Source organism: Octopus bimaculoides, chromosome 27, assembly GCF_046866305.1.
Source record: "Octopus bimaculoides isolate indiv1 chromosome 27, ASM4686630v1, whole genome shotgun sequence".
In the NCBI taxonomy this organism is placed as follows: domain Eukaryota; kingdom Metazoa; phylum Mollusca; class Cephalopoda; order Octopoda; family Octopodidae; genus Octopus; species Octopus bimaculoides.
The window spans coordinates 20825147-20847646 of NC_142954.1; the positions used below are offsets into that span (position 1 = coordinate 20825147).

The following is a 22500-nucleotide window of genomic DNA, read 5'->3' on the forward strand; positions in this document are numbered from 1 at the left end:
TCTTTGAGGAATTTCCATGAAGAAATAATGGGATATTATCCAAAATCATGCAATCGTTCTGAAATACCCCGTAGCCAAAGGCACCAATTTCCTGCTAATTTATTGGAAAATTCCAACCAGGAACCAGGATAATGAATCCGTACTAGGGATTAGCAAAATGGAGGACACTCAGAAGCCAACATCGTCATCATCATTGTCGTCATCATTACTTCATCATCATCATCACCATCATCATCATCATCACTTTCATCACCAGCAGCACTATCATTATTATTATCATGTTGTCTTTGTCATCACTACCATTGCCATCATCATCATCATCATCATCATCACCATCGTTATCCTCATGAGCATCATCATCAACATCATCATCACCACCATCATCATTGTCATCATTAAGAAACATTCCCCTCCTGACCATGTGATCTCAGGTTCCGTCATGGTAACTTGGACAAATGGCTCTTACTATAACCCTTGGCTGACCAAAGCCTTATAAGTGGATTTGGTAGACATACACTGAAAGAAGCCCATCACATATGTGTGTGTGTGTGTGTGTGTCTATTATATATATATATATATATATATATATATATATATATATATATGATTTTATATGATTGTGTATTGAAGAATATATTAATCAATGAAATTCCAACTTAGTCTGATTTTCCTGCAGTGGTCACCCATGCATACCAGCCTCCCTTCTCCACACTACCAATGTTATCCAAGGGAAAGGCAAAGGCTGATACAGCTTGGCACCAGTGACATCACAAATCATTTCTACAGCTGAGGGAACTGGAGCAAAGTGGAATAAAGTGTCTTGTTCAAGAACACAGCACACAGCCTGGTCCAGGAACTGAACTCATTACCTCATGATAATGAGCCCAACACTCTAACCACTGAACCATTCACCTTCACATGCATACGTACATACATACATAAATGTCATTGCAGTATTATCCATTGACTAGCAGAAATACCCGGTGTTGCTCAGGATTAAAATGATATAGTTTGTATTTATATATATATATGTATATATATATATATATATCAGTAATGCGAAGCTGGAAATGATCGCGCTCAAATGGTGGCACGCAAAAAGCACCATTTGAACGCAACCGATTCCAGCTTTGCATTACTGGCACTTGTGCCGGTAGCATATGAAGAAAACCTTGGACTGTCTCCTGTGCAGGTGGCACGTAAAAAGAAAACACCATTTGAGCGTGGCCGTTACCAGCACTGCCGGACTGGCCCTCATGCCGGTGGCACGTAAAAACCAACCACTCTGCGGGTGTAGTGGTTGGCATTAGGAAGGGCATCCAGGTATAGTAGAAGACACTTGCCCAAGGTGCCACACAGTAGGAATGAACTTGGAGCCATGTGGTTGGTAAGCAAGCTACTTACCACACAGCCACTCCGTATGTATGCATGTATGTATGCAATATGTATATATGACCATCTTTCTCTTTCTTATATCGAAGACTGCTCAGCCTAACATAATGTTCTTTATTTAAGGTGTTAGTGTGTGTGTGTATGATTGGATGGGAATTTGGCTGTTACTTCTAGTAAATAAAATGGCTTCTTAGAGGCTATTCTAATTCGTTGTTGCTTCCATGAATTTACCAGGGTTGAAAAGACATACTGTATGTTGTTTTTTGTTTTAATCTTGGTATTTTTTGCAAGGATACTAGTTTCTTAATTATGTATTAATTATACATTAATTATCAAGTTACAACAAAATTAATTATATGATTATATAATACTAATTATATAATTATAAGACGAAAAGTTGTGCTTTAAAACTGGGTTTAAATCAGTCATCCATAGGATAGCATAATCAATTACTTATAACATTGCTTAAAGAAAAATAGAAAAATTATTATTATTACTATAATTATCATTATTATAGTTATTAATTAAGCTGGTAGAATCGTTTACATACCAGGCAAAATGTTTAGCAGTGTTTGTTTTCACATTCCGAGTTCAAATTCCGCTGAGGTCGACTTTGCCTTTCATCCTTTCGGGGTTGATAAAGCAAGCACCAGTCGAACACTGAGTTCTATATAATCAACTTACTCCCTCCACCGAAATTGCTGGCCTTGTGCCAAAATTTGAAAACATTATTATTATTGTTTCCAAACTGAGCAAAATGCTTAGTTGCATTTCTTCTGTATTTATGTTTTAATTTCAAATTCTGCCGAGATGGACTTTGCCTTTCATCCTTTTAGGGTTGATAAAATAATTACCACTTAAGTACTGTGGTCGAAGTAATTGACTTACCCCCTCCCCTGAAATTGCTGGCCTTGTGCCAAAATTTGAATTCAGTATTATTTTTATTTTTATTATTATAATATTATTGTCTTGTGGAGGTGCAATGGCCCAGTGCTTAGGGCAGCGAACTCGCGGTCATAGGATCGCGGTTTCGATTCCCAGACCCGGCATTGTGAGTGTTTACTGAGCAAAAGCACCTAAAGCTCCACGAGGCTCCGGCAGGGGATTGGTGGCGAACCCTGCTTTACTCTTCCACCACAACTTTCTCTCACTCTTACTTCCTGTTTCTGTTGTGCCTGTAATTCAAAGGGTCAGCCTTGTCACAATCTGTGTCACGCTGAATATCCCCTAGAACTAAGTTAAGAGTACATGTGTCTGTGGAGTGCTCAGCCACTTGCACGTTAATTTCACAAGTAGGCTGTTCTGTTGATCGGATCAACAGGAACCCTCGTTGTCGTAAGCGACGGAGTGCCAACACATATTATTGTCTTACTTCTCTGAGCGCTTGGTCTTGTTTCCTCTGGTTGATTCTGTGAGAGCAGACAGCATCCGATTGTCAGAGACCTCACAGGGTCTCTTTCTGCAAATTATTATTATCATTATTATTATTATTATTATTATTATTAATGCTACCACCATTACTACTGTTATTATTACTATTATTACTTCTTCAATTATTATCAGTATTATAGTTATTGTTTCGGTTACTATTATTATTATTATTATTATTATTATTATTATTATTATTATTAAGTAAATCTCTAGTTGATATAAAAGGCTCAGAATTTTGTCTCCTTTCTTTATATGGCAATCCCTATGATGATATATAATATTTCATAATTAAAGAGATGTCTGTTGTGCCTGGTAGACTGCCAGTCTATTTAGAACAAAAACCAAAGAATGGAATTACCAATCTTTCCTGTTTTTGGTATATCCTACAACACAGAACAATTATGGATATGTTATGAGCCAAACTGGAACTGCTGCAAACGGTTTCAAGCTAATTCTTGTTTGTTTTATTCTATTATATTTTTATTTTATTTTTAGATTCATTGTTTTGACTAGCGTAAGAAATAAAGACAAATAGACTTTTCGGAAATGGAATTTTAATATGATTGCAATTATTAATCATTTTGGCTTTCCTATTTCGTTTCCAAGACCATTTTCCCAGTCTATGGAGAATTTTCTCTGCTTGTGCAAGACTTGTATAGCAATGTTTTAAAACTGACTGCAAAAATAAATAAAAATATTACCAAAGATAAAACTCATGAAAACGGTTTTCTTTTTCTCTTTCCCCAATAATATTTTTATAATCAAGATAATTTTAGAAAGCTGTTGAAGTTTTTCTCATACATAAAACATAGAATTTTTTTTTTTGATTTCTTTATTTTATTTATTCTTTTTGGAGTTTCTTTTTCATTTTTTTTGATTAACCATTATTTGGAATTGTCATGGCACAAAGAAAGAAAATATTAAAAATATTTCTTGAAAGACAAAGATAATTTTTAATTATTTAGTTCATTTAGATTATTAAAATTTCTGTCAGAATATTATGCAATGAATTCTTGTCCATTGTTGAGAGATTTCACGGGGTACATCAGTGTCAAGAAGTTATATGGTCTCCTTGACATAAAACTGATAGATTTTCTTGGAACTGTTCCACTTTTCAGGTTCCTCATAAAGAAAATTCTAAATTCCTATGCCATCATTTTATGGATTCCTAACCCTAACCCTAACCCTAACCCTAACCCTAACCCTAACCTCATAGCACAAAGCATAAAGCCATGTAGGTTAAGGTAAGATTTTCTTCTTGAGTCATGCTGACTCATAAGGACGATTTTCCTAGTTTCTATGGCGTATGTATTGCTAATGTGGATGAGACGCCAGTCCGCCGCAGGATGACTCATTCTTGCTGGCTGAGTGAACTGGAACAAGGTGAAATGAAGTATTTTGCTCAAGAACACAAATCATCACTCAGTCCAGGAATCGAGACCATAGTCTTATGGTTATTAATCCAAAACCCTAACCATTAAGCCATACAGCTCCACATACATACATCAGCAAGTCCACATTACAACATAAGGAGTATAGGGTTAGTTTCTCAGTTTCTCTGGCTTATATAATATATTCCTTCTTGAGCAGGACATCGGTCAGTCACAGGATTACTCATCTTTACCAGCTGAGTGGACTGGAGCAATAAGAAATGCTTTTATTTACATTATTTACATTTGACGGATATTTGTCCTCATCTTGTTTGTTGTTAACATGTTTCGGCTGATATACCCACCAGCCTTCATCAGGTGTCTTGGGGGGAAATTTCGAACCTGGGTTCTCATTCCTAAGTTATTTTTTGATGACGTTATTATTATTATTATTATTATTATTATTATTATTATTATTATTCAGGTCACTGCCTGGAATCGAACTCGGAATCTTGGAGTTAGTAGTCTGCGCTCTTAACCACAATGCCATATGCCCGTAGTGGTTAAGAGCGCAGGCTACTAACTCCAAGATTCCGAGTTCGATTCCAGGCAGTGACCTGAATAATAATAATAATAATAATAATAATAATAATCACAACCTTACAATCATGAGTCTGACACCCTAACCACTAAACCACACATATATATGTATAAATGTCTAATGGTGTCTGTCTGTCTGTGTGTTTGGAGTTACTGTAACTCCTCCCTCACCATCCAACCGATTTTAATGATTTTTGGCACATAGATGGATCACATGCCCTGAAGTTCAAATCAGGCCGGAATTTTTCGAAAACTCGATAATTCTCAGCTGGTATCGATTTTTGTGAGCTCAATCGGGCGTTTGATTGGAAATTCCCCTTTTTCTTCTTCTTCTTCTTCTTCTTCTTCTTCTTTTTCTTCTTCTTCTTCTTCTTCTTCTTCTTCTTCTTCTTCTTCTTCTTCTTCTTTTTCTTCTTCTTCATTCTTCTTCTTCATTCTTTTTCTTCGTCCTTCTTCTTCGTCCTTCTTCTTCTTCTCCTTCTTCATTCTTCTTCGTCCTTCTTTTTCTTCTTCCTCTTCTTCACTCTTCTTCATTCTTCATTCTTCTTCATTCTTTTTTTTTCTTCTTCATTCTTCTTCTTCACCTTCTTCATTCTTCTTCACCTTCTTCATTCTTCTTCATCCTTCTTCTTCTTCTCCTTCTTCATTCTTCTTCTTCTTCTTCGTCCTTCTTCTTCCTCTTCTTTTCTTCTTCTTCTTCTTTTTCTTCTTCTTTTTCATTCTTCTTCTTCATTCTTTGTCTTCGTCCTTCTTCTTCTTCATCCTTCTTCTTCTCCTTCTTCATTCTTCTTCTTCTTCGTCCTTCTTTTTCTTCTTCTTCTTCTTCATTCTTCTTTTTTTTCTTCTTCATTCTTCTTTTTTTCTTCTTCATTCTTCTTCTTCTTCTCCTTCTTCATTCTTCTTCTTCTTCGTCCTTCTTTTTCTTCTTCTTCTTCTTCTTCATTCTTCTTTTTTTTCTTCTTCATTCTTCTTTTTTTCTTCTTCATTCTTCTTCTTCTTCACCTTCTTCATTCTTCTTCATTCTTCTTCTTCTCCTTCATTCTTCTCCTTTTTCGTTCTTCTTCTTCTTCGTCCTTCTTCTTCTTCTTCTTCTTCTTCTTCTTCTTCAATCCCTAGTTGGCAACCAGAAGTGGGTGGCTGTCCTCTCCACCAATACCCTGATAATGTGGGTGCTGCTGGATGACAAACTCTGGTGAGGATCTCATTCCATGCTTGCCAACCCATTCTGCTGGCATCAGCACACACTTCAGGTCTTCCTCAATTTGTCTTCTTTGATGCGTTCCATTGGATTCTTTGATGCATGGGTCACTGCCACCACAAAAGTTGGTGTGGTAGTCTTCTAGTGTTCATCCTGCAGATGTGACCAAACCACTGTAGCCTGTGCTGGAGTTGGTCTTCAATGGTCAGCTGCTGTTGCTGGCATTGTTCTTGAGATTTGGTCATGTAGGGAGACACCAAGGATCTCATGACAACACTGCATCTGGAACATCTCAGGTTTGTTCAGGCCTTGTTTGAGGATGGTCCAGGCCAGGGGTTTTCAAACTGTGGTCCGCAGACCACAGGGCGTCCGCAAGGACAAGACAGGGTGTCCGTGGACAGCAAATACTTTTTATGGGCAATTTGATTTTATATATGTTTTTTAATCGAAATCTTTTAATTGACAATAAACCTATTTTGTTAAATACTGTTAAATAAATAAATGTAAAAATATATGTTATTTTAAGCAAATATTTATGTATAAATTTCATAAGCGTTTATAGCCTGAAATATAAAGGGGTCCGCAAGTGAAAAAGTTTGAAAACCCCTGGTCCAGGCCTCACCACTGTAGAGGGTGACAGGCAAAACCAGCATGTGGAAAAGACAGATCTTGGTCCTTAGGGAAATGTTGGGCTTCTTCCATTGAAGGGTTATGAATACAGAAGTCACAGACCTAATTCAGCAGATGACCGTTACTGTTCCCACCACTGTCTTCTCTGTGACCATCAATGAAACAAAATAAGAACAGTGAGTTGTTATGTACCTTCAGCATAGAGTCATAGTGATGTGACCACAAAAACTTTGGAAACCCATTTTTTAACCCTTTAGCATTTAAACCAGCCATAACAGGTCAAAATACTCTACACATTTTATGCTCAAACTGGTCAGATCTGGCTTCTCACTCCTGCCCTACAATGTCATTCTAAAAATAAACAATTTCATTATCAAAATCTCAAAGCTATGAGATAATGTGGGATTAATTCAAAAGAACGAGATGAAATAAGCATTGCATTTCACAGAATAATCCGAATGCTAAAAGGTTGAACCAACCATACCAGACCCAAATATTTCAACCTGTTTTATGTTCAATCTAGCCACATCCAGCCTCTCACACCTACCTTACACTGTCATTCTATGAATAAACAATCACATCATTGAAATCTCAATGCTTCAAGATAATGCATGAATTAATTCAAACCAACATGAATAAACAATCATTACATTGACAGAGTGGAGTCGCAATGGCCCAGTGGTTAGGGCAGCGAACTCGCAGTTATAGGATCGCGGTTTCGATTCCCAGACCGGGCGTTGTGAGTGTTTATTGAGCAAAAACACCCAAAGCTCCACGAGGCTCCACCAGGAGATGGTGGTGAACCCTGCTGTACTCTTTCACCACAACTTTCTCTCACTCTTTCTTCCTGTTTCTGTTGTGCCTGTAATTCAAAGGGTCAGCCTTGTCACACACTGTGTCACGCTGAATATCCCCAAGAACTACGTTAAGGGTACACGTGTCTGTGGAGTGCTCAGCCACTTGCACATTAATTTCACGAGCAGGCTGTTCCGTTGATCAGATCAACTGGAACCCTCAACGTCGTAAGCGACGGAGTGCCAACAACAACAACATTGACAGAGTAATCTGAATGCTGAAGAGTTTGGTGTTCTACTTTTCGGCATCATCCAGTGCACAGACTTGTACAGTTCCAAACTTTGTAACCTCAAAGACATGCCTGTATCCATATTCTTCTTAGTTGTGGTGAGGATTCTTTAAGAAAACCTAGTTTTATATTTGTTTTGTATAATTTCCGTTCTTTACAATGAGGAATTGTTGAAAATGCCAACCTCTATGTTATTACTTCTATTTTTAACTTGTTCCAAGTTCTTCAAAATATCAAATCACTGTTTCTCTCTCACAATATGTTTGGCACTAAATAAAACCATTGCATTTCAAATGAATTTTCATTGAAAATGATTTTGTGTAACAATTATATTAAGACTTCTTAAAATAGACTTTTTTTAATAGCAAATTTTAGATTCTTTGCATAGAAATTTAAATACTAACCTTATGCACCGATGCAGTGCAAACATAGCTGTGTGGTTAAGAAGTTTGCTTTGCAACTGCATGGTTACAAGTTCAATCTTACCGCATAGTAACCTGACAAATGTTTTTTTTTTTATAGGCTTGGGTAAATTTATTTTTGGAACATATACAGAAGCTTACCATGTATATGTGTTTGCATGTGTGTGTGTGTGTGTGAGTGTGTTTGCATGTGCGTGTGTGTTTGCATGTGTGTGTGTGTGTGTTTGCATGTGTGTGTGTGTGTGTGTGTGTGTTTGCATGTGTGTGTGTGTGTGCTTGCATGTGTGTGTGTGTGTGCGTGTGTGTTTGCATGTGTGTGTGTGTGCTTGCATGTGTGTGTGTTTGTGTGAGTGTGTATCTCGAATGGATGAGGTAATTGTTTCGAAGGGTAGTTCTCGTTGTTCTCTTCTGTTTAATGTTAGTGATCCCCAACATAGCAATGTACTTCTTGGGTCCTACAATGTCAGTGAATCCTTGATATAGCATCTCTTTCTCATCCATCTGCACATGAGTGCCCTTGTTTTTGCTGTTGAGGACCCATTTCATCTCACAACCTGGCAGCCACCATTTGCTCATTTGATCATTTCTTCTTTATTTAAATGGTAGTGCCTCAACATGTTCACAGCTCTAGAGCTAAATCTAATTAAAGAATTAAAGAGCATGTGTGTGTGTGTATATATATATATATATATATATATATATAGGCACAGGAGTGGCTCTGTGGTAAGTAGCTTGCTTACCAACCACATGCTTCCGGGTTCATTCCTGCTGCGTGGCATCTTGGGCAAGTGTCTTCTATTATAGCCTCAGGCCGACCAAAGCCTTGTTAGTGGATTTGGTAGACGGAAACTGAAAGAAGCCCGTCGTGTGTATGTATATATATATATGTATGTATGTGAGTATATATGTTTGTGTGTCTGTGTTTGTCCCCCCAACATCACTTGACAACCGATGGTGGTATGTTTACATCCCCATAACTTAGCAGTTCGGCAAAAGAGACCGAGAGAATAAGTACTAGGCTTCGAAAGAATAAGTCCTGGGGTCGATTTATTTGACTAAAGGCGGTGCTCCAGCATGGCCACAGTCAAATGACTGAAAAAGTAAAAGAGTAAAGAGAGTATATATATATATATATATATATATATATGTGTGTGAGAAAGTTGGTATGTGAAAGCACGTGGTTGGATGTATAAAAGATAATAAGAGTGAAAAAACTACAGAAGGCTTGTGTTACATGGTTAAAGTATATATTTAAATTATGTCAGAAAAATGTTTAAAAAATGTTAGAAAAATGTTATAAAATCTTTTTGGTATATAAACATTGTATTTTGAGAAATAACCGGTTTCGTGTTGTCTTTTCAAATTTCTCTACTTCATTGTGTCGTGTTCGTTCCAGTCTGAGAAAGAAGAGTTCTAGATAGGGGGAGGTAATTAGGGATTTCTTCCGGTATAGGGGAGATAATCGAAATCTAGGAGGTGGTAGAATTTGATTAATTTACCATAGTTTTGTTCTATATTTTTTCCCTCTTTTTTTTCCAGTGGGGTGATGAATTTCCTTATTTAAATGTGTTAGCAATGGTTAAGTTTGGGTTTGTATTTTTGAATGAAAAAGGTTTCCTTATTTAATCTAATTTGTGTTGGTGTTTTAATGGCACATTGATAAAAAGGAAAGATTATAATTTGTGGTAGCATTTGTTTTGCGCATTCTACCACCTAGATTTCGATTATCTCCCCTATACCGGAAGAAATCCCTAATTACCTCCCCCTATCTAGAACTCTTCTTTCTCAGACTGGAACGAACACGACACAATGAAGTAGAGAAATTTGAAAAGACAACACGAAACTGGTTATTTCTCAAAATACAATGTTTATATACCAAAAAGATTTTATAACATTTTTCTAACATTTTTTTTACATTTTTCTGACATAATTTAAATATATACTTTAACCATGTAACACAAGCCTTCTGTAGTTTTTTCACTCTTATTATCTTTTATATATATATATATATATATATATATATATATATATATGTATATGTAAATAATAATAATAATAATAATGATAATAATAACAAGGATTATTACAAAGTAGCATGCATTACCCTTAATTCCTTTATATATATATATATATATATATATATATATATACAGATTCAAATAGACCTACACATGTTTCTACTGCATCAATTAATTACCATTGCAGTTGCAACCATACTATAATCCCCGTGCAGTTTCTTCAGGGTCTTCACTTTAATATCCTATGAATACCCGTCAGAGTGTAAGTATCTTGAGAGAAAAGCTGAACATTAGAAGCATCAGTTGTGGTGTGCAAGAGAGACAATTGCGCTGGTATGGACATGTGGTGAGAATGGATGAGGATAGCTGCGTGAAAAATTGCCACACCCTAACAGTTGAGGGAACCCGTGGAAGAGGTAGGCCCAGGAAGACCTGGGCTGAGGTGGTGAGGCAAGACCTTCGTACATTGGGCCTCACCGAGGCGATGACTACTGACCGAGACCTTTGGAAATGTACTGTGCGTGAGAAGACCCGGCAAGCCAAGTAAGATCGTTGCCAGTGCCCCTGGACTGGCTCTTGTGCAGGTGGCACATGAGATGCACCATTTTGAGCGTGGCCGTTGCCAGTACCGCCTGACTGGCTACCGTAGGATTTTCGAGTGAGATCGTTGCCAGTGCCCCTGGACTGGCTTGTGCGGGTGGCACATAAAAGACACCATTTCGAGCGTGGCCGTTTTCGTGCGGGTGACACGTAAAAGCACCCACTACACTCTCTGAGTGGTTGGCGTTAGGAAGGGCATCCAGCTGTAGAAACTCTGCCAAATTAGATTGGAGCCTGGTGTTGCCATCCGGTTTCACCAGTCCTCAGTCAAATCGTCCAACCCATGCTACCATGGAAAGCGGACGTTAAACGATGATGATGATGATGATGATGATATATATATATAAATGGTGGTACCCCAGCATGACTGCAGCTTTGAAGCTGAAACAATTCGAAGATTTAAAGATTTATATATGCAGACGAGTAGTAAAAGGGATTAAAGAAATCCAGGCAGATATCAATAAAGCAGTCAGTGTTAAATGAACTTCGTTAACTATATCCAACAATCAGATACCAACAAATGCAAACTGAATAAACATCCAAGGTAATTCTTCATGTATGCCAAGTAAATCCAAATATCGTTCAGAAGAATTTCAAGAAACTCTGAATGAAAAACAACAAGAATAAGAATTGAGAAAATTACATCCTTAATTGGTGATTACACCATACAATACCAGTTATCATTACTGTAGTATCAACATATTTAGATAGAGGAAATATCAGTCAAATTTATATATCCGGAAATATATGTTAACACAATGTTATCAAGGCAATCCAAAAATGGTTAAATTCATAATGAACTAAGAAAATATCTCCAGTAGACGAATGTATACAAAAAAAAAAATGTTAAGAAGAAATATATTTTAGGAAAACCAATTTAACTTTTGATGATATCAGTACATAATGAAAGAATAAAAAATAAAAACATGAATTCTACATAAAGACAATTAGAAACACAGATAACTAATTGCCATGATATAGAATTTCTATCTATTAAATATGCTAAACGTTTTTTAGAAAAATCATATATTATATGAAAAGCAATTCTAATTAATGGGTTATTTAGAATTGAAATATTTAAATGCTTTTCTATATTTGTGAGAATATTTTGATGTAAAATTACCTTTATAATTTAATAATATTAATTTAGACATAATTATATTATATATTTCCGCAAGGTAAAGATCACATTTAAAATTACCAGTATTATGTGATGGTGAATACCTAATGAACCACTTTAAATCATACTTAATTTTCTTATCTTTTAAATTCCAAATGCATTTGCTAAAATTTAGAGATTTACATTTTCTTTTGTACTTAAATGATTGAGAATGATTATGAAATCTAGATTTCCAAATTGTAGCAGATGCACCTATATAATAATACATATGATCCCCTGTTATTACTTTGCATTGATACACTGTATTTTTCCTAAAATACTGATTTTCTAAAGAAAAAATAATTTTGTTTTCAAAATTACAAATTGCATATATACACTTGTATGTGGATGTCATGTTTAAAAGAATTAATACTAATCCTCCACTGAAAAGTAGGTATTAAGGCAGGATTATTATTAGTATTATAATTAATATTATTACTAAGTGTTATCTTAACTGCATTATCAGAGTTGGAATTACTTTCACTTAAAGAATTGAAATTTATTTCAGGAAGATTATCATTGGAGTTAATTTCACAATACACATTAACTATTTTATTCTTGTTTATAGATTTAGGATTGAGATATTTCCTAATTCTCTGTTTAATGCGTACTGCTATAATCTCAGTTAAATTTCTGGTGAAAAATATGACAATTAAATAATTTCCCATATTTCTTGAAAGTGAGAAATATTTATCCAGTGCAGCAAAGTATTTCTGAGGAATACAGGTAGCGCTAAAATATGTGAATGGTGCATTATACCAGATAATATACCTTTGTTTAGTCTTTCTATTATGTATATATATATATATATATATATATATGTATAATCATCGTTTAACGTCCACTTTCCATGCTAGCATGGGTTGGACGATTTGACTGAGGACTGGTGAACCAGATGACTACACCAGGCTCCAATCTGATTTGGCAGAGTTTCTACAGCTAGATGCCCTTCCTAATACCAACCACTCCGAGGGTGTAGTGGGTGCTTTTACATGCCACCGGCATGAAGGCCAGTCAGGCAGTACTGGCAACGACCACGCTCAAAATGGTGTATTTTATGTGCCACCTGGACAGGAGCCAGTCCAGCGGCACTAGCAATGATCTCGCTTGAATGTCTTTTCCCATGTCACCGGCACAAGTACCAGGAAGGCGACACTGGTAATGATCACGTTCAAATGGTGATGTTTTTCTTAGTATTAACATTATTAATATGAGATTTTCTCCTGGTGTAATTTTTATTCTTAAAGTCATACATATCTATCTATCCAATATTCTAAGCATTGATCTATAGTTCACTAAACATGACTGGTCTATCAAAGCTGATGCCATATAGTCATAGTGCCAATGCCAAAGATATTGGCTGGTTATATTACGCTGGCACTTTTCATTATATTCTATCACTAGATCATTGTCAGCATCATTATCATCCTTTTAACGTCTGTTTTCCTATGTTTGCATGTGTTGGATTGAATATGTTAAGACAGATTCTCTTAGGATAGATGCCCTTCTTATCACCAACCCTCACCTGTTTTCAAGTAAGTTAATATTCCCCCATGGCCGCACATATTTTCATGGTAGATTGCAAATGAAGGACACTACTCGTATGACGATGACACCTCATTACAGCAATCCTGTGAAGATATGACAGGGAGACAACAACTCTCACACACAAACACACATTAATACACATGTTTTAACCTGCCATGAAATGTTCTGAAGAGTAGCTTGTTGGTTATGTTACAGCACAATTATATATAAGGGTGTATCTCTGTATATATTTATTTGTTTATTTATATGTGTGATGGATGATGTAGCATTGATTACATAACTAACATAGATTACAAAATAGCTGTCAATGAATTGAATAAGCATCTGTTCTCTCATTTTTCTTATCTAATATCCCTCCGCATGACCCCCTGAGTAAGTGTCCTCTACTATAGCCTCAGGTTGACCAAAAGCCTTGTGAGTGGACTTGGTAAATGGAAACTAAAAGAAGCCCATCACATATATGTGTGTGTGCATCCACACCACCTGACAATAGTTGTTGGTTTGTTTACATCCCTGTAACTTAGCATTGGGGAAAACGAGACCAATGGAATAAATACCAGATTAAAGAAAACATAAGTCTTAGGGTCAATTCTTTCAACTAAAATTCTTTGAGACAAGGCCTCAGCAAGGCCACACACATTACAATGACTGAAACAAGTAAAAGAATATATATATATATATTATGATGGGCTTCTTTCAGTTTCCATCTACCAAATCCACTAACAAGGCTTTTGTCAGCTTGGAACCATAGTAAAAAAATAAAAAGCACTTTCCTAAGATGCAATACACTGAGACTGAACCCTGAACCAAGCAGTTGAGAAACCAATATCTTAACCACTGCTGCCCTTACTTCTGGATGCTTATGATTATTCTGAGACATCGCTGGTGCTATAATTTATATACCATAAATATAATCTACATTAAAAAAAAAACCCCATTTATTATCGATGTTGTCTCAAACATAGCATTTATTGGTCAAGTAATTGTACAATAAAAGTCAGCCGTCTGTTCAAAACATGAAAATAAAAACGTGACAGAGACAATGAGTATCTTTTTGTTATCTTATCATTCGCTTAATTATTTTTTATTTTCGTTTCCTTGTTTATGTATGTATATATATATATATATATATATATATATATATATATTAGAAATGCAGAGACGCCTATAATAGGACATCTACTCGCTAGAAATAGCAGCAAAAATACTACATACCACAAAAGTTAGGGATAATTTCGAAAGGAAATGAAAAATAAAAACTTTTCATTTATTTTTCATTTCCTTTCGAAATTATCCCTAACTTTTGTGGTATGTAGTATTTTTGCTGCTATTTCTAGCGAGTAGATGTCCTATTATAGGCGTCTCTGCATTTCTAATGAATAATACATAGTCTATTGACTGTTTTTACTCTCGCTAGGCCACTGGTGGTAAATAAAATTTCTAAAATTTTCTTTGCCACCCTATAATTTGTTAATATATATATATATATATATATATATGTATATTATTTTGAAATTTGGTGATGGTTTGAGTGTGGTTAAATTTTGTTCCACAACATTGTGGTCTGGGCAAATAGGTTCAGTGACTTCTGTGGTAGTCTTAAGAACACAAATGTCTACCGAGAAGAATTTTGGTGCTGGATATTGTGTAGTGGAAGCTTGCTACAAAGACAGGTAGATAGACGGTCAGGTAGATGGATTAGATAGATAAAAAGATAGATAGATAGAGACAGACAGAAAGAGAGAAAAATGATAGATAGATAGATAGATAGATAGATAGATAGATAGATAGATAGATAGATAGATAGATAAACTGATAGACAGATAGATAGGTAGAGAGAGGGAGAGAAAGACAAGTTGGTAGTTAATAAGCAAGCTAGATAGATGAATTGACAAATGGACAGACAGAGACAGATAGATGCAGGAAAGGCTTTGTGGTGAGAAGTTTGCTTTCCAACCACATGGTTCCAGGTTCAGTCCCACTGCATGTCTTCTACTATAACTTTAAGTCGACCAAAGTTTTGTGAGTGGATTTGGTAGACGGAAACTGAAAGAAGCCTGTGAAAATGATTTATGTCTGCTACAAGTGATACATGATTGCATATTTTATGATTAGTGAAGGTGCATGGTTCAGTGGTTAGGGATTCAGCTCGCAATTGTAAGGTCAGGAGTTCAATAACAGGTGGTGCATTGTGCCCTTGAGCAAGACTTTCTATTTCACATTGCTCCAGTCCACTCAGCTGGTAAACATGTGGAGTGATTGTATATCAGTGTTATGTAACTGGCACCCACTGCATTCTTGGAGTGGTTGGCATTATGAAGGGCATCCAGCCATAGAAACCAGGTGGTGAGCAGGCAGAAATGTTATCATGCCGGGTGAAATGCTTAGTGGTATTTCATCTGCCGTTACGTTCTGAGTTCAAATTCCGTCGAGGTTGACTTTGCCTTTCATCCTTTCGGGGTCGATAAATTAAGTACCAGTTACACACTGGGGTCGATGTAATCGACTTAATCCCTTTGTCTGCCTTTGTTTGTCCCCTCTATGTTTAGTCCCTTGTGGGCAATAAAGAAATAAGAAACCATGTCTAATCAGATTGAAGACCTGGCACAACTCCTCAGGTTACCAGTTTTCAGTAAAATTGTCCAACCCATGCCAGCATGGAAAACGGACATTAAATAATGATGATGAGGAGGAGGAGGAGGAGGAGGAGGATGAAGTTAAACAAAGTTTCCTGTTATATATTTGAGAAGATAAATAAAGTTTGTCGATTAGATATCATTATTCATGTTCATGCGACATCTTGCCAGAAGCGAATTAATACTGAAAATGCTTCCCCTCGGCAACAAAGCAAGCATTAGAATATGCTGACAAATGCTCCAGTTTGCAGACATGTCGTTGCCTTGCCAATGCTGTTCTGGTTCTTTGCATTTTGATGACAGTATCTGCAATGATGCTGTTGCCAAGCTGTACTGGACTGAAGGAGACTGGCTGTGAGTGGATTTGGTAGACGGAAACTGGAAGAAGCTCATTGTATGTATGTTTATATGTGCATGTATGTGAATGTGTGTTTGTGTCTCCTTGTCATGATATCACATGATAGCTGTAAACAAGTGTCACTCTCATGCAAGCAGTGTTGTTCATTTCCAGTTTTCTACGAAAACATTTAAAAAATTTTTTTACCATTCTATGCTTTGCTGTTAACATCACACCAACCTCAGAGCTAGCCCTTCACTTAACCTTACCCTTAGATAAACATGCCTGTCCTGAAAAGACAAAGAGTATTTGAATGTGAGTGGATTTAGTAGAGAGAAACTGAAAAAAGCCCATCATATATATATATATGTATATATGTGTGTGTGTGTGTGTTTATATTTTCATTTATTTACTTCAATTTTTCTTCTTTTTTTTGTGTATTTACAGAATTTGTTCGCTATCCACAAAATGCCGTTGTGAACCTCGGTCAATCATCATTCACACTAAGCTGCCTTGCAAAATCGACACAGAAAAATAAACTTCACTACAAATGGACACTGAATGGCCATGATGTCCGTAGTCAACCTGATGGTCATGACCAGACAGGCCCTTCATTAGTTCTGCATAATGTTCGCCATGGTGATTATGGATGGTACCAATGTATTGTCAGTGATCCAGTAAACACAGAAGAAAAGGTAGTGTCCCCCAAGGCATATGTCATTCAACCATGTACGTATAAAATCATTATTATTTGCAAAGAATTAAAAGTTTAGAATGGTACAACAATGCACTATAGAACAAAAAATGGACTATATACCTGTTGTAATTTGGTTAACTATAGTCTGATGATATTTCGGAATACAATTCCTCCTTCAGATCTTCTTAGATGGAATCTCTGCTATAAACTGTTTTCCAATGGTTTTCTTTCTTCGGAAGCGTCTCAGTAGTGGTCTCACGAAGCTTCTTCCGGAATTCCTCATGAGAAGTGCATGAGGTCTGCTATGTTTCAATCTCGTGTGTGTTGGTACATCTGTGGCGCTGCTTCTAAGTTATGTGTTATACGTGCAGCTTCTCTTTTTTTTTTTGCCCCCTTTTGTTTTTGCCCCTTTTTTTTTTTGCCTCTTCTTTTTTTTTTTTTTGTAAACAGTATATGAGCATGTTATTAAGAATGAACCTACACACATTCAGATGTAGCTAAATAATATATTGATTACCAACTTCCATTCTGTTGTTAATTTGGGTCCTATTGGCTTCAAACTTTGGTGCAACTCCTGAAAAAATGTAAGATGAAGTTGACCTTGGCAGAATTTGAACTCAGAATGTAAAGACGGGTGAAATACCATTAAGTATTTTGCCTAGCATGCTAACAATTCTCCCAGCTTGCTACTTTTTCTATTATTAAGGCAGTGAGAGTTCAAATGGTGCCAAGGTTGGCTTCGTCTTCTATCCTTTCAAGGTCCATGAAATAGTTGAAAACTGGAATCAATGTAATCAACTAGCTCTCTTTCACTAAATTTCAGGCCTTGAGCCTGTAGCAGAAAGGATTATTATTATTATTATCATTATTATTTTTATTATTATTATTATTATTTTTATTATTATCATTATTATTATTAAGGCCGCAAGCTAGCAGAATCATTAGTATTCCAGACAAAATGCTTAGCAGTATTTCATCCATCTTTATGATTGAGTTCAAATTCTGCTAATGTCAACTTTGCCTTTTATCCTTTCAGGGTCAATAAATTAAGTACCAGTCATGTACTGGGGTTGATGTGATCGACTATCGCACTCCCCCAGAATTCCAGACCTTGTGCCTATAGTAGAAAGCATCATCATTATTATTATTATTATTATTATTATTATTCAACATTCGATAGTTTCAGGAAAATTTCTCCTGCATCACCTGCTGCACCTCCGTGTTGCTTGTATGTGTGCAGCATTGTGTGTTCTTCTGTTGGTTACTTAGCCTGTTGGTGGTTGTTTATTTTATTGGATATTTGCTATATAGAGTGTCTTGTGTTTGTGGATAGTTTTGTTTGGGTTATATTGTTGAAATGATGTCTTGCATAGGATGTGGGTCGTTTCTAACGGCTATTTTTCAGATAGTGTGTAGTGTTGAGGGTCCAAATATAGCTTACTCTTTTACTTGTTTCAGTCATTTGATTGCGGCCATGCTGGAGCACCGCATTTAGTCAAGCAAATCGACCCCAGGACTTATTCTTTGTAAACCTTGTACTTATCCTATCGGTCTCTTTTGCCGAACCGCTACGTTACGGGGATGTAAACTCACCAGCAATGGGGGGACAAACATATACACACACACACACACACACACACACACACACACACACACATACACACACACACACACACACACACATATATATATATATATATAATTGCAGCGTGGAAGGTGTTTATAAGCCATTTAAAATAACACACAAAATCCGTTAGATTCACTTCAACATTTAAATTTAATTTGTCAAAATATTTTCGTCGCTTTGAGACCGCGACCTGTTCACTGACAAAATTCTGTGCTGCATCGTATATACATATATACGACGGGCTTTTTTCAATTTCCGTCTACCAAATCCAGTCACAAGGCTTTGGTCGGCCCAAGGCTTTAGTAGAAGACACTTGCCCAAGGAGCCACGCCGTGGGACTGAGCCCAGGACCATGTGGTTTGTAAGCAAGCTGCTTACCACACAGCCACTTCTACACCTCTACATTTTTATTCATACATTTTCTTATCATACCCACTGCTCCATTTATTATTACTGGTATTGTTTTCACCTTTATGCCCCACATCTTGAATGCTTCAATATTATTACTATTGTTATTAGTATTATTATTATTATTCGCTTGACAACCAGTGGACCCGTTTGAAAGGGCTAAAGTCAGACACTTTCCTCTTTGGCCAAGGCCTCATCAACTTTTTTCAAATTCCACTTGAAAAGGAAGATGAGAGTAGAGAGGGAAGTGCTGTCTCATAGCAAATTCGCTGAAAGATGGGTGACTGTTAGAAGAATGGCCAGTATAAACAGACCAATTCTGAGAATACACCTGTAGGAAAAAAGGTAATGTAAAAGGAGAAAGGGCTCTATACCCCTTTCTTATTTTTTCTGACCAGGCTCCCGTGGTTTTATGGGTTTTTCCACGTGTAACCTTTTCTTTTTCAAAGCGCCTCCCCCTTTTGGGAGTTTTATTTATTTATTTATTTATTTATTCATTTGTTATATCTTTCTCGGTTTTTTTCCTGTTTACATGAATGTTTTTCTATTTTTCGGACAAAACCTTTTGTAACCGTCGTCCTGTCTTTGTCCTTACATGTTTTTGATTGATATTAGCCCTTGTGGTCAATAAAACGAATTAATTATTATTATTATTATTATTATTATTATTATTATTATTATTATTATTTGCAGTTCTTGGCAGTTTTCAAAACCATCCAGAGTCTGGTATAGTGCGTGTTGGGGAATCAGTTGTTCTAAGCTGTTTGACAGGAAGAAGTGTGCCTCCTGCTCGAGTCTACTGGGAGAAAGATGGGATTATATTCAAAAGTGGCACCCAGAAATCCGAAACCACGAAAATAATAGGTCAACCACTTATAACAGAGACAAATATGACTTTGAAAATTACTGCCACCGATGTTGTGTCTGGAGAATATATCTGTGTTGCTGAGAACAACATGACTGGAGATATTTACAGGAGTGACCCAGGGAGTATACAGTCGGCAGGTGAGATTTGAACCTTGATTTTTTTTCTGAAGAAGTACTACAGCTATTTGTATTGTTGTCATAAAGTTGTTGTTGTTGTTGTCGTTATCAGCGTTGCTGTTGGTGGAATAGCAGAATCAATATAGCATCGGACAAAATGTTGTAGAGGTTGTTTGGAATAACTTTGGCATTTTGCATCAAAGAAAGAATACACGATGCCCCCATCCAAATATAAAAGTATTTTTAAAAATCAAAAGCTACAGGCGTAGGAGTGGCTGTGTGGTAAGTAGCTTGCTTACCAACCACATGGTTCTGGGTTCAGTCCCACTGCGTGGCACCTTGGGCAAGTGTCTTCTACTATAGCCTCAAGCTGACCAAAGCCTTCTGAGTGGATTTGGTAGACGGAAACTGAAAGAAGCCCATCGTATATATGTGTATATATATGTGTGTGTGTGTATGTTTGTGTGTCTGTGTTTGTCCTCCCAACATTGCTTGTCAACCAATGCTGGTGTGTTTATAACCCCGTAACTTAGTGTGTGAATCTGAGAGGGGAACATGTTGAATAAAATCATTATTAAATGATTCACTTGTATTTTGTTTCACCCAAAGCCAAGAACTTTTCAGCATTCCCCCCTCGTAGAACCAAAATTTGTCTATGCATGCAGTCAACGGTGGATACTACTGATGACATGCAAAGATGCTGAAATCATGATTTAGCAATTCTACTGCCACTGCTGAATGATTTTCATCAGCTACTGATCTTCTGTTTGTTTGGTTTTTTTTTTGCACAGGAGTGGCTGTGTGGTAAGTAGCTTGCTTACCAACCACATGATTCCGGGTTCAGTCCCACTGCGTGGCACCTTGGGCAAGTGTCTTCTACTATAGCCTCAGGCCGACCAAAGTCTTGTGAATGGATTTGGTAGATGGAAACTGAAAGAAGCCCGTCGTATATATGTATATATATATAGTGTGTGTGTGGGTGTGTCTGTGTTTGTCCCCCTAGCATTGTTTGACAACCGATGGTGGTGTGTTTACGTCCCCCCGTCACTTAGCGGTTCGGCAAAAGAGACCGATAGAATAAGTACTAGGCTTACAAAGAATAAGTCCTGGGGTCGATTTGCTCGACTAAAGGCGGTGCTCCAGCATGGCCGCAGTCAAATGACTGAAACAAGTAAAAGAGTAAAGAGTAAAAAAGAGTAAAGAGTAAAAAAGAGTATATGTCTAAATGAGATGCTTTCTTGAGACAAATTCCACAGCTTTATGGCTTTCTACAGAATATCAGCATTGAGTAAAATATACAGAAAACTATTTTGAAATAACATTGCTTTCATTGCTAATAATGAATTTTTACCCAGCTCGTCAGCTACATGTAACACCAGCAATTCATCAATCACTGTTTTTGTATAATATCAGTAGAAGCAAATTTGTCTTAGCATGCAGTTGATGGCGGCAGCTTACCATTAATGACATTCAGGCTTTCCATTTGCTGTTGATATACTTCTATGCTTTTTAGCATTATACATCTATACAAGACGCCTTCTCATGATCAATACTGCAGTTCTAAGGCTTTCAAAAGCATATTCGCATTAAGTAAGATATACAGAGTTCTATTTTGAACATATAGTGCTTCCATCACTAATGACAGATATATATATATATATATATATATATATATATATATATATATATATATATATATATATATATATATATATATATATATATATATATATATATATAGGAAAATCCAGCTGTTTCCACTTGTATGTATGTGTGTGTGTCTAAATGAAACAAGCACGCACATGTATTCACACACACACACACACACACACACACACATATATATGCATGTGTACATATACATTCACACACACACACACACACACACACACACACACGCACACACATATATAGTTGGTTTTTTTTCAGTTTGTCAACCAAATTCACTTGCAAGGTATTTGTCAGCCCAGGGCTATAGTAGAAGACACTTGCCCTAAGGTACCACACAGTGGGACTGAACCTGAAATCTCATGGTTGCAAAATAATCTTCTTAACCACATAGCCATGTGTGGGCCTATTTTTTTATGTGTTTTCATTCTATTCTACACAAATGGTAATTAGCTGCTAACCTCTGTGAGTATCTTAGCGTTTTAAGAGGATTAACTTAAAGCAAATAGTATCTTGATTCGTCTTGCTGAACATATGTGTGTGGGTGTCTGCATCTGTGTCTGTCTGTGTGTCCTGATTCACCTTGAACCAGCTGAGACAGAAAAATAAATGACAGAATTTGTCACTGTTTTGCATAGAAACCGAAATCTCGTTCTATAAACGTAGACACAGCTTGCGCAGGTGGTTTATG

At 36.5% G+C, this 22500-nt stretch overlaps 1 protein-coding gene across 10 annotated transcripts in view; it reads left to right on the forward strand.

The window, feature by feature from the left end:
- LOC106867625 (contactin-3) overlaps positions 1–22500 on the forward strand; it is a 629470-nt gene that overhangs the window by 284152 nt on the left and 322818 nt on the right. For all 10 annotated transcript variants that reach the window (XR_016238615.1, XR_016238614.1, XR_016238617.1 and 7 more), the window contains exons 2-3: positions 16873–17154; positions 19851–20162. Coding sequence is in view for 4 of the 10 variants with exons in the window: in XM_089343329.1 (XP_089199455.1) it covers positions 16873–17154; positions 19851–20162 (594 nt within the window). In the remaining 6 variants the exon portion in view is untranslated. The remainder of the gene's footprint in view (positions 1–16872; positions 17155–19850; positions 20163–22500) is intronic.